The sequence below is a fragment of the Dermacentor silvarum genome, unplaced genomic scaffold (assembly GCF_013339745.2).
Source record: "Dermacentor silvarum isolate Dsil-2018 unplaced genomic scaffold, BIME_Dsil_1.4 Seq825, whole genome shotgun sequence".
Lineage (NCBI taxonomy): Eukaryota > Metazoa > Arthropoda > Arachnida > Ixodida > Ixodidae > Dermacentor > Dermacentor silvarum.
Genome location: NW_023606835.1, coordinates 1 through 14,890, shown reverse-complemented (window position 1 = coordinate 14,890; position 14,890 = coordinate 1). Strand labels below are relative to the sequence as shown.

The 14,890-nt window shown below is 58.4% G+C and overlaps 2 protein-coding genes across 2 annotated transcripts; both read right to left on the bottom strand.

The window, feature by feature from the left end:
- Positions 1 to 3,023: 3,023 nt before the first annotated feature.
- On the bottom strand, positions 3,024 to 3,553 carry LOC119435682 (histone H3). Its single transcript, XM_037702418.2, has one exon. It carries the CDS (start codon positions 3,547 to 3,549, stop codon positions 3,139 to 3,141), a length of 411 nt encoding a protein of 136 aa, XP_037558346.1. The 5' UTR covers positions 3,550 to 3,553; the 3' UTR covers positions 3,024 to 3,138.
- A 9,138-nt stretch (positions 3,554 to 12,691) lies between these two features.
- LOC119435681 (histone H4) lies at positions 12,692 to 13,257 on the bottom strand. The gene has a single exon (XM_037702417.2). The coding sequence runs from the start codon at positions 13,147 to 13,149 to the stop codon at positions 12,706 to 12,708; it is 444 nt and encodes a 147-aa protein (XP_037558345.2). The 5' UTR covers positions 13,150 to 13,257; the 3' UTR covers positions 12,692 to 12,705.
- Positions 13,258 to 14,890: the final 1,633 nt, after the last annotated feature.

Here is a 14,890-nt window from a genome sequence, read left to right as displayed (position 1 = left end):
TGACCACCTGGGGTTCTTTAACGTGCACTACAATGCAAGCACACGGGCGTTTTTGTATTTCGCCTCCTTCGAAATGCCGCCGCCGCAAATCCCGCGATCTCGTGCTCAGGAGCGCAACGCTGTCTGAGTCACCACGGTGGGCCAAGAATGTGGACTGCATTGAGCATGTACCATGAACCTTGCTTAACGAAATGTGCTCTACTAAATGTGTTCAACTGAAACGTAGAAATGCTGTGTACCTCACCCAGACGCGCCATTTGTCTCCGGCTGCTGAGGTTTCTTAAAATAATTTCATTACACGGCTGGCATTTCGCCATTTTGTGCCCCATATTCTTTACCCGCCAATTTAGTTCGCGGCGGCAAGTGCCCTTAGAAAGGCGTTAAAAGGCCCTACAGCGGCGTTACATGTGGCTCCCTAGCGGATTGCGGCGTGACAGCTCGCTTGCTCTCGGCGGTATTTCACAAAAAGTAAAGCCGGACCGCCGCCATCTTCAGCAAGAAATAACTGTGGGCATTAGCGGGGAATGTACGAAGCACTTTCTTCCCACTCCGTGCTGTTTTTAGGTGCACAATTTATCCGTGGATAAATTGTGCACGTCTTCCTTTCTGTCACTGGTTTCAGAACAAAGCTGTGAGTTATTTTAAAATGTTATGCCAGATCATGGTATACAGAACCAAACATACTAACTTTAAGCAAAAGGCTCGAGGTTTTAATTTCAAATTTCCCTAGCATTTGCAATAACTGACCAAAAGGACATGGGCTGCTAGCAGATTTCGGCTGTCACGTCCCTCTTTCAAAGTAGAAGACGAACTGTGGCTTCACCTGTGCTGGTAAGAAACTGCAGGGTCTGCCACTCCAGATATTTCGTTAAACCTCCTACATGTGAGCGTTATCACTAACATATAGCAACTGTTTGTTTGTAACTAAACTCACTCCTAGGGCTACTTGAGATTGTCCGCGTCCGCTATGTTGTTCTGCTGTACTCTCGAAGATGTTACTTAGATTGTGTACACAGCGGTTATTTTATCACCGACGTGACGCGAATTCGACCAGAGGATTGGCGAACATATTTCTGCAGCATTGAGCGGCAAGCAAACTTCCTTTCAGGGTCATGCTATCCTTTCAGATGACACACTCGCTTATAATGATCTCACTATGCTTCTTTATGGAGCAACTCCGGACTTGGTTCCTACTGAACTCGGCAGTCTTATTTCCTCATAAAATAGGCAATGTCCTTGTTCTTTTCAAAAAATTGTACGCACTCAGCTCCATCGTCCTTCCGTCAACGTGTCTGCAGTGCACCTTTAACTGCCATATTGCTCCTTTCCTACCAGCTCCTTCCTGGGACGTGTTTGCTAGGCAACTCGTCGTAGAAGATATGGGAGCCCTTCGAAGCATTCGTCGCACACAGCGGAACGCAAGACTTTCGCGGCATTGTGCCGCACACATAAAAGGTAACGCAGGTCTAAACTGTGTTGCATGACATTCGACGGTAACGATACACCCGAATGAAGCAAACAACCACTGAGCTGCCCACACATTTTAATGCTCGCTCGTTCCCCCCAGTACCATGTACGGCGTGATGATGATTTTGGCATCCCCTTTAAACAGGGCAGCGACAAAGAGTCACTTAGCCTGCTTGATTTAATGAGGTATACGTCTCAATTTTCTTTAAATTTTTTATAAAAAAGTTTTATAATTTTTTATTTTTCTAAATAGATGACGCCGTATCCATCTTTTCTCTGCTTTCTTTTTCCACCAGTACTCTGATCATCCCTTGCTTATCTCTACGCCTGATCTGTTGATGTTTCCATCCACTTTAAACCCAAGCGCTTCTGGGAGTTGCGCTTTACCTACGGTTCTCGCTGGGTGGATCCCATCGCATTCCATTAGGATGTGCTGAGTGGTCTCTGCATCTTTACTGAAGCATACACATGCCTCATCTAGTTCCGAATATTTTCTTCGGTATCCTTGGTCCTTATGCAACCGGCTCGAGCCTCAAATAGCAAGGCACTACCCTTTGTGTTATCGTACAGATTTTCCCTTCTAATTTCTTTCTTCTCATTCTTGTAAATCTCCATTGCCCCTTTTTGTTTCCATTCTTTGCATCCCATTCACGGTCTCAATTTCTCTCACTTTCTTTCTTATGGTTGTCTATTTACAGTTTCGATTATCCTGTACTTGGTTGCCATCCTTGACCTGTTTTCCCATTCTATGTCCCCGCTTTTCATGTGGAGATGCTTATGCACTTTAGCCGCCCATTTATTTTCATCCATGTTCCTGAGCCTTTCTTCAAAACCAATTTTGCTCTGTGCTTCTCTGACTTCAAACGGGGCCCAACCCATTTTACCCTGCACTGCCTCATTTGTGGTATTACCGTGGGCTCCGAAAGCCAACCGGCCTACTGATCTTTGCTTAACTTCCAAACCCCACAAGATATCCGATTTTAAGCATAGAATGGCATTTCCAAAGGTTAGCGCTGGCACCATTACTCCTTTCCAGATTCCATGCGCCACCTCATACTTATTGTGGCCCCATAGTGCTCTGTGTTTCATTAATGCTGCATTCCGCTTCCCCTTTATTTTCAGAATATCTTGATGGTTGCTTGAGTAATTCTTTCCCTCGTTTATGTCTACCACGAAGTTACTCGTCTCTTCATTAAAGATCATAATTCCTGATTTCTCTGTGCTAAACTTAAGGCCTAAATTTGTCACTGCATTCCCACATATATTCGCAAGTATCTGTAAATGTTTCTTATTGTCCGCTAGTAGCACAATGTCGTCTGCGTACATCAGTCCAGGAACCTTGTGCTGCACCATTTGTCCATTACGCATGTAGGATAACTCAAAACCTCCCTGGCAACTAGCGCCATCGTCGCGAAACGCGACCCAACTGTAAAGTCCCCTTCAACGTCTCGCCCACTGACACCAGCACGACGCGGCAGGCCGCACCTGTGCGTTTTGATCGAACGGCCGTGGCAGTTGTTACATCACGCGCTCCTCTTGCGAATTTGGAGGTTCGGAGTACGTGGTCTCGCGTATTCCCGTAGCCGAAGCAGACATGTAGGTGGTCCTGAGAAGGACCGTTTTGTGTTGCTTGCCTGACGCAAGGCTGCGCGGTGCAGACAGCGGTCGAACTTAGGCACGCTCGCCACGGATGCGGCGGGCCAGCTGGATGTCCTTGGGCATGATGGTAACGCGCTTGGCATGGATGGCGCACAGGTTGGTGTCCTCGAAGAGACCGACCAGGTAGGCCTCGCTAGCCTCCTGAAGAGCCATCACAGCCGAGCTCTGGAATCGCAGGTCGGTCTTGAAGTCCTGCGCGATTTCCCTCACCAGGCGCTGGAACGGCAGCTTGCGGATCAGCAGCTCGGTCGACTTCTGGTAACGACGGATTTCACGCAGGGCCACGGTGCCCGGCCTATAACGATGCGGCTTCTTGACACCGCCGGTGGCAGGTGCACTCTTGCGAGCAGCCTTGGTGGCAAGCTGCTTACGCGGAGCCTTCCCGCCGGTACTCTTGCGGGCGGTTTGCTTTGTCCTGGCCATAGCGGAAGAAGGAGACGGGAGCGTCCAAACTCGTCGACTGCCGGAGTGAGACTGCTGATGATGATAAGTGGTTCTTGAGGAAAGGGAAAGGTTGACGCTATCTTCTGCAGCCCTTGAGGGAGCACGGCTCAGCGCCAACGGGGAGGGGTAAGTGGGAGCGAAAGAAGGGATAGAGTGGAGTCACCATGGCCAGGCGTAGCAAACCGGCAGGCATTGGCGGCACGTATCGGCCGAGGTGGTGGGCCGTAAAGTGCTGCGGAGTCTGCGGGGGTGTGGTTCCGGACCGGTCAGGCCCGGGGTGGGATGGGAGGCCGTGAGGCCTTCCCGCTTGTAGAAATGACCTTAGAGGCGTGCGGAGAGCCCTGACGAGTCAAGGAACTCCACGACGCCTCTAAGTGCAGAAAGGTGGTGTCGGCCGGGGAAGAGGAGATCTTCCTCCTTGCCAGAGGGGAGGCCCAGGCGGCGGAACTCCTGCAGGAGTAGGCCCCGCTGCTGGAGGTACGCCGGGCAGGCCAGCAGGAGGTGTTCCATGGTCTCCGGCTCCCCGCAGGAACTGCAGGCCGGGGACGACGCTCGTCCCAGTCGGTAGCTGCGTAGCTGCCGTCCAGCTGCAGCCGATGCGGAGCCGGAGCAGGAGCGAGGTCTCCCTGCGAGCCAGGCCTCGCTGTGGGAGTGGTCGTGGAGGGCGTCCCAGTGCCACCCGTTTGTCTGGGTGGTGGGTCGCCAGGTGTCGCCGCAGCCGCAGCCCTGTGAAGTCGCCCTCCGTCACGGCCCGGCTGAGGGGCACAGTGGTGTGGTGGGCGTCCTTCGCCAGGGTGTCGGCGGCCTCGTTGCCCGGGATCCCTACGTGGGCGGGGATCCAGTGCAGGGACACCGGGTGGCCTGCGTCCTGCAGCGCTGTCAGCCGGGTAGACAGCAGTGCGACTCCAAGGCTGGCGCTTTCTGGCCTCTGCAGGCCGAGGAGGGCTGCCTTGGAGTCGCAGAGGATGGCCGCCGGTACCCCAGGGAGCTCCTCGGAGAGTAGGTCGACGGCCAGGTGGAGGCCTGCCACCTCCGCTGCAGTTGAGCTGGCGTGTCTTGGCAGTCGACACTGCCTGCTCTTCTGCAGGGCTGGTGCCGTGCAGGCCGCCGTGGCAGAGCCGGTGTCCGGTACCACCGAGCCGTCGACGTACACCAGGAGGTGGTCTCCGAGGGTCTCGTCCAGGAGGCAGGCGGCCGTCTGCTGCAGGGCGCAGGCGGGCGAGCGCCTCTTCGAAGTCCCGGGCAGCTCCGTGGCGATGGGGAACAGGAGGCCTCTGCGGTGGGGGCAGCTGTACCGCGTTCGGAGGTGGGTTGCCAACCACCTCCTCGTAGAGGCGGCACAGCTGACCCATCCTTGAGGAGGGCCGGGACTGGAGGCGACGCAGCAGGCCTCTGCCATCAGGAGCGTGGTGGAGGCGGTCGAGGTGCCTCAGCCCCTGCTGCAGGAAGAGGAGCGACAGGGGCCATGCTCCAGCCTCCGCCAGGGTGGCGGCAATCTGGGAGCTCCGGGGGACGCCCAGGCAGAGTCGGATGGCTGCCCGGTGCTGCAGCTCCAACTTTTCGAGGCGGTGTGGCGGCAGCGCCACCAGCGGGAGGGCGTACCGCAGGCGTGATGTGGCCGCCGCCTCGTAGAGCCGCAGGGCCCACTTCACCGAGCAGCCCTCTCCACGGGCAAGGAGCTGCGACACGGCCTTGCGGACCCTGATGGTCTGGGTCTGCATGGCCCCGACTGCCGGTAGCCAGGTTAGCCGGTGGTCGATGCGCAGCCCAAGGTACGACACAGTCGTACTCCATGGGATGCGCACGCCTTCCAGCTGCAGCCGGGGAGCTGAGCGCCGTGCCGCTGCTCTCGGGTGGACGAGGAGGGCCACCGTCTTCCCCGTCGAGACCGAGAGTCCGATGCTTCCCAGGTAGGCGGCCGTGGTGTCCAGGGCTCTCTGGAGGGCCAGGCGCACGTGGCGGCTTGACTGCGGCGGTCCCCGCACCCACAGGGCGATGTCATCCGCGTAGATGGAGCACTCCACCTTGTAGTGAGGGTCGGTCGGCAGTGCAGCAGGCAACCGGGCCAGGGCGAGGTTGAAAAGAAACGGGCTCACCACTGACCCTTGTGGTACGCCTGCTGCGACCGGACGGGGAGTGCTCCTTGCATGGCCCACGCGGACCCTGAGGGTGCGGTCGTTCAGGAACGATGACAGGAACCGCCGCAGGTTGCCGCCAATGCCCAGGAGGTCCAGAGCCTGCTGGACGACCGCATGTGGGAGGCCATCGAACGCCCCCTTGACGTCGATGAGGAGGAGCATGGCGAGGTCTCCGCTGGCCCTGGCGTCCTCCAGGGTGGAGACCACGTCTGCGATGGAGTCCGCAGTGCACCTTCGGCGCCGGAAGCCTGTCTGCTGGTCCGCGAGGAACCCGCAGGCGCGGGCCACCCATTCGAGCCGTGCCAGAGCAATGGCCTCCATCACCTTGCAGGCAGCAGAGGTGAGAGAGACCGGTCGGTATGACGACAGCTCGTTGGCCGGCTTATTGCTCTTCAGAATGGGGGCCACGATGGCTGTGCGCCAGGCCTCCGGCACCTGTCCTGACCACCAGATGTTGTTGAAGCAGTCGAGCAGGCGTCGTTGCTCACTGGTGGCCAGGTTGCGGAGCATCTGGAGTGTCACTCCGTCTGCTCCCGGTGCACTGCGGCGCTTGCCCCTCCTCAGGGCCGTCTGCAGCTCGTGGAGAGTGAGTGGGTCCTGGCAGATGGCCGCGATCTGGCTGGTCGCCCACTCCGGATGCAGCTCCAGCAGGCAGGTAGGCGGGTTGGCAGAAGGAAGTCCGACCGGCAGGGTGGCAGCAGCGAGGGCGGCCGGGGGGGCGAAGTGGTCCGCTAGCAACTCCGCCAGTGCCGCCTCGCTGATGCCCAGCGAGATAGCCACCGCGAGGACGGGGTGGCGGTTGACCTTCCTGCCGGTCAGGGACTTTAGGAGGCGCCAGGCCAGGGGGCCCTTGGAGCGATTCTCGATGGTGGCGCAAAGGCTCCCCCAGCTCTGGCTCCTTCTGCGCCTGGCCCGTCGTCTGCAGCGGGCATCCGCTCTCCTGTATTCGGTCCAGTGCTCTGCATTGCCCGTCCGGATTGCTCGGCGCTCCACGCGTCGCCTGGCCGCACGAAGGTTGAGCAGGAGCAGATCCGGGGCGGGGGTGTCCGGTAGGGCAGAGCACTGGACTGTGGCTGCCTGGGCGCACTCCATGATGGCACTCAGGAGGTCACAGCCATCTTCCAACTCACTGCAGCGCTTCCTGAACAGGGACCAGTCTGTGACGTGGTATGTTCGTGACCTCGGCCTTCTCCCACACCCGGGGGTGATCAAGATGGGGAAGTGATCAGAGCCCCAAGTGTCGGGAGTTGTAGCCCAGTCATAGGAGCGCTGCTCGGTGGTAAGGGAGAGGTCGATGGCTGTGCTCACCCCACGGCGGACATAGGTGGGTCCTCCTTTGTTCAGTACCACCAGGCCTGCTCGGCTGATGGCGTTGCAGAGGTCCCTGCCTCGGCGGGTGCACCTGCGGCTTCCCCAGTCGGTGTGGTGGGCGTTGAAGTCACCACACAGGACTGCATGTCCGCCGAGGCGTGCTGCAAGTCGCACCAGGCTGGAGGGGTCCCACTGTAGTCCAGGACGAACGTAGACGCTCGCCACGGTCGTGTCCTGTCTGTCAAGGCGTACCGTGACAGCACAGCACTCCATGGCGCCGCCTACGACGTCCGAGACTGGGGTCACCGAGTGGGCCAGGCTGCTGCGGACGTAGATGGCCGTCCTCGGCTTCCCCTTCTTGTGGGTACCCTCCAGGCAGGGAGCGTCCGTGCAGCTCTGCGTCGAGCAGGTGGTGGCACCAGAGTAGCCCGTGTAGCCCGGCAGCCGCAGGTCCTCGGCCACAGTGTACACCTCCTGCAGTGCGAGGACGTCGAAGTCACACCGCAGGAGGTGCGCGCACAGCTCTGCATGCCGCCGCCGCAGCGAGTTGGTGTTCCATTGGAGAACACTCGGGCGGCGACGGCATTTCCCAGCTGTGGCTGGTGAGGGATCAGCCATGCTGGTTGACTGTGGCCGGGACTGCCACTGCCTGCAGGCAGATGGCTCGTAGCGGATGGTCAGCTGGCAGCATAGAGCTCACTGCCTGCATGGTCAGCAGGAGGTTGGCCACCAGCTGGTCCACCGTGGACTGGGCCGGTGGGGCTGCAGGCGGTGCGGGGGCTACAGGAGGCTCAGGCAGCTGGCGGCGGGGTGCTCGTGGGGCAGGAACCGGGCGCCGAGTGGGGGCAGGGGCACCCTTCACCACACTCGCGAATGACCGTGCCCATGGTGTGGTGGTCTGCCCCGTCTCCCGCTCCTCACGAACCGCGGCTCGGACCGCGCGCCTGGAGAGCGCTGTGGTGGAGGAGGCCATGATGGTGGCCACCCTTCGTTCCTGCTGCCACATGGGGCAGGCAGGGGTGTCTGCTGCATGGGGGCCGCTGCAGTTGACACAGCGGACCGCCTGGCAAGGGGAGTCTGCAGCGTGGCTCTTGCCGCAGGAGATGCAACCCGTCGGCCACCTGCAGGACTCCATCACGTGGCCGAAACGGCCGCACTGTCGGCACTGCAGCGGGCGGGGCCTGGCCGGCCTCACCCTGAACGAGAGCTTGAAGAGGCTCACGTGTTCAGGGGGGACCGGCCCCGCGAAGCGGAGCGTGACAGTGTTGCCCTGCCTGGCAGCAGACACCACTGGAACGCTGGAGGTGATGGCCCTCAGCAGGTCCTCGTCTGTGGGCTCCCCGTCCACGCCGTGAAGGAACCCGGTGCTCTTTCCGCGCTCAGCAGGCAGCCGGGCAGTCACCGCGATGCCTCCGAGCTCGGTGACGGCCATCAGCTCCTCCAGGCACTCCCGGGTGGTGGTGTCGGCAGCCACGATGTTGCGTTTGTGGTTAACGCGAACCACCACAACACCAGGGCGCGCCGAAAGTGCCGCCGCGAGCTCGAGGCGCGGCGCACCGCGAAAGGCTCCGCCGGGAGCCGAGGGGCGAAAGAGCACCGTGCCGACGATCTTGGGGTCCACAGGCAGGGCAGCACTCTCCAAGGCCCTCGCACGCCGGCGCTCTGCCTTCGAGCGGACGAGTTCAAAGCCGTCCGAGGGGGGCTCCGAGGCGACGGGGGTCACGTGGTGCGCCGTCTCGGTGAGGGCGGCCGAGGCCACCGGTCCGAGGCGCGGGGGAGCAGCAGCCGGAGCGGAAGGAGTCACAGGAGAGCCGGCGGTTTTCTTACCCTTCGGCTTCTTCTTATTCTTCTTCCGCTCGTTCTGCTGCGGTGGTGTGTGGCTGGGGGTGCTCTTGAGGAACTCCGCGGCAGTGTGGGCGCGGCGGTCGAGTGTAGGCGCCAGCGGCACCGACTTGGTCGCGTCCGCCGAAGCAGACGACGCGGCGGGGAACTCGCCATCCCTCCTGGCAGCCGGCGTGTCGACAGGCGCGCCCTCCCTCGAGGAGAGCGCGAACGAGGGAGCGGATGGTTCGCCGGGAGTCCGAGGGGCGGCGCCGGCGCTCGCGGGGAGCAGGAGAGCCGACGCAGCAGGCGGATCGGCGGGGGCGCCATCTCGTGCCGCGGGCGGTGACGAGGAGGCGGCTGACTCCTCCGGGCGCCGGGAGATGGCGTCGCCGTCGTCCCCGCTCTCCGGGCAAGGTGGGGCGGTCGGCGGCGGCGGCGGCTGCTTGCGGCGACCGGTTTGTTCCTCCTCCTCGCTCTCCGCTTCGCGCGTGCGTTTGCGGGAGGAGGAGGAGTCCATGGCCTCCTCGTCGTCCGAAGGGGGCAGCGGGGCGGCGCTGGCCATGTCTGCAATGGCGGCAAGGTCATCTTGCTCCGCGGGGAGAAGGCTCGCCTGGGGAGACTGCTCCGCGGGCGCCACGTGTGCCGCGGTCACGACGGGCGCGGGCTGGGCTGCGGCGGCGGCCTGGGTGGCTTGCTTCCGCATCCACTCGTCGACGATGGTGGCTGCACGGGTCTGTAGTTCCTCTCGCGCACGGAACTCTTCGAGAGTTGCCGGCTCGAGTGTCACGCGCGACGTGCTAGCATGTCGACGGTGGCTCGTGCGCGGCGGGCGCCCTGCTGGAGCGAGGAAGCTCATGGTGATCGGTGCGGGGCGCGTGGAGCACGACGACACTTCACGATCACGAGTATCACCACCGCGGTGCACTGACGCGCAACACACGTGTTGCAATCACAACGCACCACACGCGGCGCGTGCGTCAGGTAGCGCACCCGGTGCCGTGGTGCAGGTGTTGGGCTGGAGATCACGCGCACACACAAAGGAAGGGGCACCCGTGGCACGGGGTAATCCTGGGGGGAACAGCACGATGCGGCGCCGGGGATCGCGCAAAGCATGCGCGGCACGTCGGCGACGAAGGGAAGCCACGCGGCTCGTGCAGCACACGCCGGGGCGATGTGCAGGCACGACCGCACGGAAAGGAGTTGGGCGCGACTGGCGAGGCGAGGTCCGCGGAGCAAAGGAGCAACACAACCTCTCCCTTCGACAGTCAGGGCGAACTCAGTGAGACTGCTGGCCCCTGCGCACAGCGCGGTCGTGCTTCCCCTCAGTGCTCTTCCCCTCTCCAACTCACCCGCCGCCGATTGGCCAACGCCAGCGCAGCCGTGTCCGTACGCGGGGCGGCGCGCACGCCGGCGTTCGCCAGGATGCTGGAAGCCAGCCGTTTTCGCGCGTCCGCGTTGTTCGCGGCTACGCAGAGCGCATGTCGAGGCAATTGAATTGCATTTAAACATGACAGCATGCTGCGCCGTTCTCTTTCGTTTCAGCCAACACCACAATCACCGCCATACCGGCACGCATCGCGAAGTGGCACCACCTGATGTGAGACCGCACCATTACTGCTGGCGGCGGTCACCTCAGCACCCACCTCGCGATCCCGGCACATGGCGACAACTGCGGGCGACGCAAAACGCGCGTGAAACGTGTGAGCAACGTCCGCTGCATTGATGTGAATCGCGACGACTCCACGATACCTTCTGGGAAGCCAACTTCATCTTTTCTGGTCGCGAAGTCGCCAGCAAGCTATCTCGCACGTACACGCTCGCTAGCGCACTTTCCCATGTACATATATCTGAACACCACACTTCGCATATACTTAGGCAGGTGTGTAACGCGCGTTAACAGACTGCGACAGCTGATTCGGCCTTCAAAAGCTACGCACAGCCAATACCACGCAGGGCCCTTACACAATCATTCACCGTGCTATCAACGAGTGCTTTGCGGCCCGCGTCGAGAGGCAGTTACGGCGCTGCACTTTTCTCTTCTCTTCCTTTTCAAAACCACTCACACACACGGCGGCCGCCGCTCTCAGACAACCCCCCAATCTTACGAATCCGGAAGCCCTCGCTATGCTGCACCTAATAACCGCACGCTTTTTTTTTTTACTTTCAGGTAATGCCTGTTGACGCCGCATTGTTGTTTGTATTTCTTCCACATGACACCAACAATCGTCATAACCACACCGTGCTTCAGACAGCACCTACATTGTTTCTTCGTTATTCCCACGGGCTAGCTTTCTCTGGTTCATTCCCGCTCCCCGGAACGAGTTCACCGCAGGAGCAATGGCACTCCTGCCGACTTATTTCGGTAAAGCTCAGCTCTGCGGCTGGCGGAAAAATCGCTCTTCTCGGCAGCTACTGCGCAGTGGCCGGATCAGCGGGAGTTTCTTTATTTATGCCCTAATTTTAATTACAATCGTTGTTGAAAAGTCAAATGCACAGGAGGGAAACCCTTCAATCTTCCTACCTCCGTAATTCAGCGATAGAAATGGAAAAGGCAATTCCGCAAATATCAATACAACTAAAGCGAACACAATTCAAGTACACCTCAGTAAACTATACTGCTCACGTGCGTGCATCACTTTTTGCAAACAAAGCAACAGTTTCTCACATAGCGTGCAAATTTATGTATCACATTTCTCCTCTTTACATGTGTTGTTTGTTCTCTTTGTGTAGTTTAGACGATTGCGGTATGGCTTTCAGCTACTGAGTTGTGTAATGTTCGCTTACTTAGTTTTGTGCATTACATTCCACGCACTCCATGAAATATCTGCTCCCTTAAGTGCCTTCCGCTCTCTCTCTCTCTCTCATGCGACAAGTTTCGTTCACATGAGCCGAGTGGTTGCATCGTAAAATATTTTTATTGCGTGCTACATGTATTTGAATGGGCAAGTCAGAGTTGGCTCCCCGGAAGCTTCACGAACGCCGAGTGTGACCGCATTCAGAAAGACACAATAAGGGGGACACAATTATTGAACAACTGCCGCGTTTCATCAAAACAATGCGCATGTATGCCACTGCCTTGTGTAATTTAATTTGTCTACCCCTTGAGCCATGGCCTCATTTTCCTATACTCGTCACAGCGCGATTGGCCAGCACGACCACGAACACCGACGCACGAGAAAACAACGGGTGCTAGTGAAAATAATAAAACGAAAGTGAGTCTGCTTCGCGCGACCCTTTTTGTGCCTCGATATACGCACCTACCTAGCTAGCTAGTAAATTTACCCTTTGGTTTCACACGTCAGTCGCACCGCGCTGATTCCCCGCCGCCCATCGGACTCTATAGGATGCAATGGAATGTGGAACAGGCCAGCATCTGAGATTTTAGCGCTGCAAAATGACCTCTTTATTATTATTATTATTATCTTATTTTGTTCCCCCCCCCCCCATCGCCATTCCACTGCGGCTGCCTCATTCAGTCCCAATCAAACACGACAGCGGTGCTGCACCAACGAACAGCACGTCGCAGTAGCACAGCGTTGAAATTTTAGCAATGCGGCACTTAGTAGCGAGCGCAAACGCATGTAGCAAAAAGCTCGCCTTACGCTACCACCTACTGTGAATAAACGCGGTTGCGCTCGCTCACCTGACCAAATTCACCGCGCGTCTCGCGCACGGCTGCTGGGCACGCTCCATAACCGATCACAAGAAAATGGAATGCAAAGAGGGAAAACGGATCAGGAGATCGCGAATCCTGCGGATCACTGCCGAAGCATCAAGTGGGTAGCCCTGAAGAGGGCTGTTGGGTTCTTCACAGGAGTTCGGTGCGCTGCTGGCAAACGACGCCGGGCACGTGTGCAGCTGCTTAGCCTCCGAAACCGTAGAGGGTGCGGCCCTGGCGCTTCAGAGCGTACACGACGTCCATGGCTGTGACGGTCTTGCGCTTGGCGTGCTCAGTGTAGGTGACGGCATCCCGGATCACGTTCTCGAGGAACACCTTGAGGACACCGCGCGTCTCCTCGTAGATCAGGCCAGAGATGCGCTTGACACCACCACGGCGAGCGAGACGACGGATGGCAGGCTTGGTGATGCCCTGGATGTTGTCACGCAAGACCTTGCGATGACGCTTGGCGCCACCCTTGCCGAGCCCCTTGCCGCCCTTGCCACGTCCAGACATTTCGGCTGTTGCTGCTGCTTCGGAGCGAGTCAGGAAAGCGAATGCCGTGTTCCGGGGCGCGCGCGGCCCAACTCGGCTTCGCCGCCGCCGGAGAAAGGGGGGCGAGGAGGAAAGCAAGCGGCGCGCGCCCATTGGCTCACCGGCGCCGCCGCTTCTCTTCGCGAGTGTGTCGCTGGTGGACGCACTGAGCCCTCTATTGACCACGCGCGGAGTGAAATTGAAATAAATGGCTTCAGCAAAACAAAACAATCGTGCACTTGCACATAACACTGCAACGCAGGCCTATTGTGCCCTAATTTTATTTTTTGTTGCTGCAGTTAGTGACTTTTGTTCCTTCAAAGATGAATTAACAAAATTAAAAACGCCTCGCCCTGCATTCGCAACGACAAAACGAACAATCCAACAACTCGTGGTGCTAGGTTGCGCCCGCTGCTCGAGTTCCACCTCCCCGGAAGAAAAAAAAAAAAAAAAAAAAAAGCTTCCTTGCATTCTCGTTTTAATTACTCGTTGCATGCATCTTTACCACGACTACGCTTGCATTATAACCTTCGTAGCTGCTGGAAAGCACGGCGCGAGCACGACTTCAAGCTGAGCCGCGCGACCATCGTTCACTTGGTCACGAATCGCTAAACAGCCAGCACTCGTGATCGGTTCGCCTTAGGCGTTTTAAATTTTGCGCTTAGGCTGCGTCCCCTTGTGGCAACACGACCGTCAAATTTCGTCGTCATAGCTTGCGTAATCTCCCAGATAACGGCAGCCGAAATAGCCAAACACGCCCGCGTGGTTCCAATCCAGCATTCTGGGGGACGGAAGAGGGCGAGGATACAGAGCTCCGACCTCCTCCTCCTCTCGGCCATTGCCGCCGGCGCGCAGCGCGTCTCCTCCACGGAGAGACAGTTATCGCGCTGCACTTAATCACAAACTTTTTTACCCTTTAAACGGCCATAGCAGTTTGCGGAAAGCGCGCGCAGCATTTTGCTAATATTACTTGAAGTTTCTCCTAATCAGTGTTCCTCTAGCTAGGACATTTCTTGCACCTGTCAAGCGATTTCCGCAGCCCAGTCCCTGCTACACCGCTCACATCTAAACATGACACTGCCCTTGCAGGAGGCTTTGAATTCAGCACTCCAGCCTCGAGGACAGTCGTATGCGTGTCAACCGCCGCCAAGAGTACGTTCTCGTAGACGCAATTGCTTTTCGCAAACGTACAGGCGAGCGAGCCGCAAGACCGCGTCGGATAAGAAAAAAAAAAAAAAAAAAAAGAGAGAGAGGACAAGAAGCTGCGTTGTAATAATTACACTACACTACGCTCGGCTCGCATAAGGCAAAACTATCGACCGACGCAGCGTTACAACACGCATTCCGTCGTTCGCACTAGTAGGAACGCGCATTATGCATGCTCGTGTGCCTGTTGTTGTGCTCAGTGCATGTTGTTATGTTTTTTTCTACTACTAAGAGGCGCGCTGTCGGAAAGCGCACGCAACACGTAAACAAAACAAGAGGGAAAACGGACGGAATCGTCGCGAGATTCTCGCTACATCCCAATGCCAATGCAGACACTTTGGGTGGCTCTGACAAGAGCCGTTGGGTGTTGGCTGGGCGGTCGAGCGCTCGGTCGCCTACTTGGAGCTGGTGTACTTGGTGACGGCTTTGGTGCCCTCGGACACGGCGTGCTTGGCCAGCTCGCCCGGCAGCAGCAGACGCACGGCAGTCTGGATCTCCCGGCTCGTGATGGTCGAGCGCTTGTTGTAGTGAGCCAGACGGGACGACTCGGCGGCGATGCGCTCGAAGATGTCGTTCACGAAGCTGTTCATGATGGACATGGCCTTGCTGGAGACTCCAGTGTCGGGGTGCACCTGCTTCAGCACCTTGT

Excerpts from the sequence above, each read along its gene's own strand:
- LOC119435681 (XM_037702417.2), bottom strand. The coding sequence starts at position 13,149 with ATGGGCGCGCGCCGCTTGCTTTCCTCCTCGCCCCCCTTTCTCCGGCGG.
- LOC119435682 (XM_037702418.2), bottom strand. The coding sequence starts at position 3,549 with ATGGCCAGGACAAAGCAAACCGCCCGCAAGAGTACCGGCGGGAAGGCT.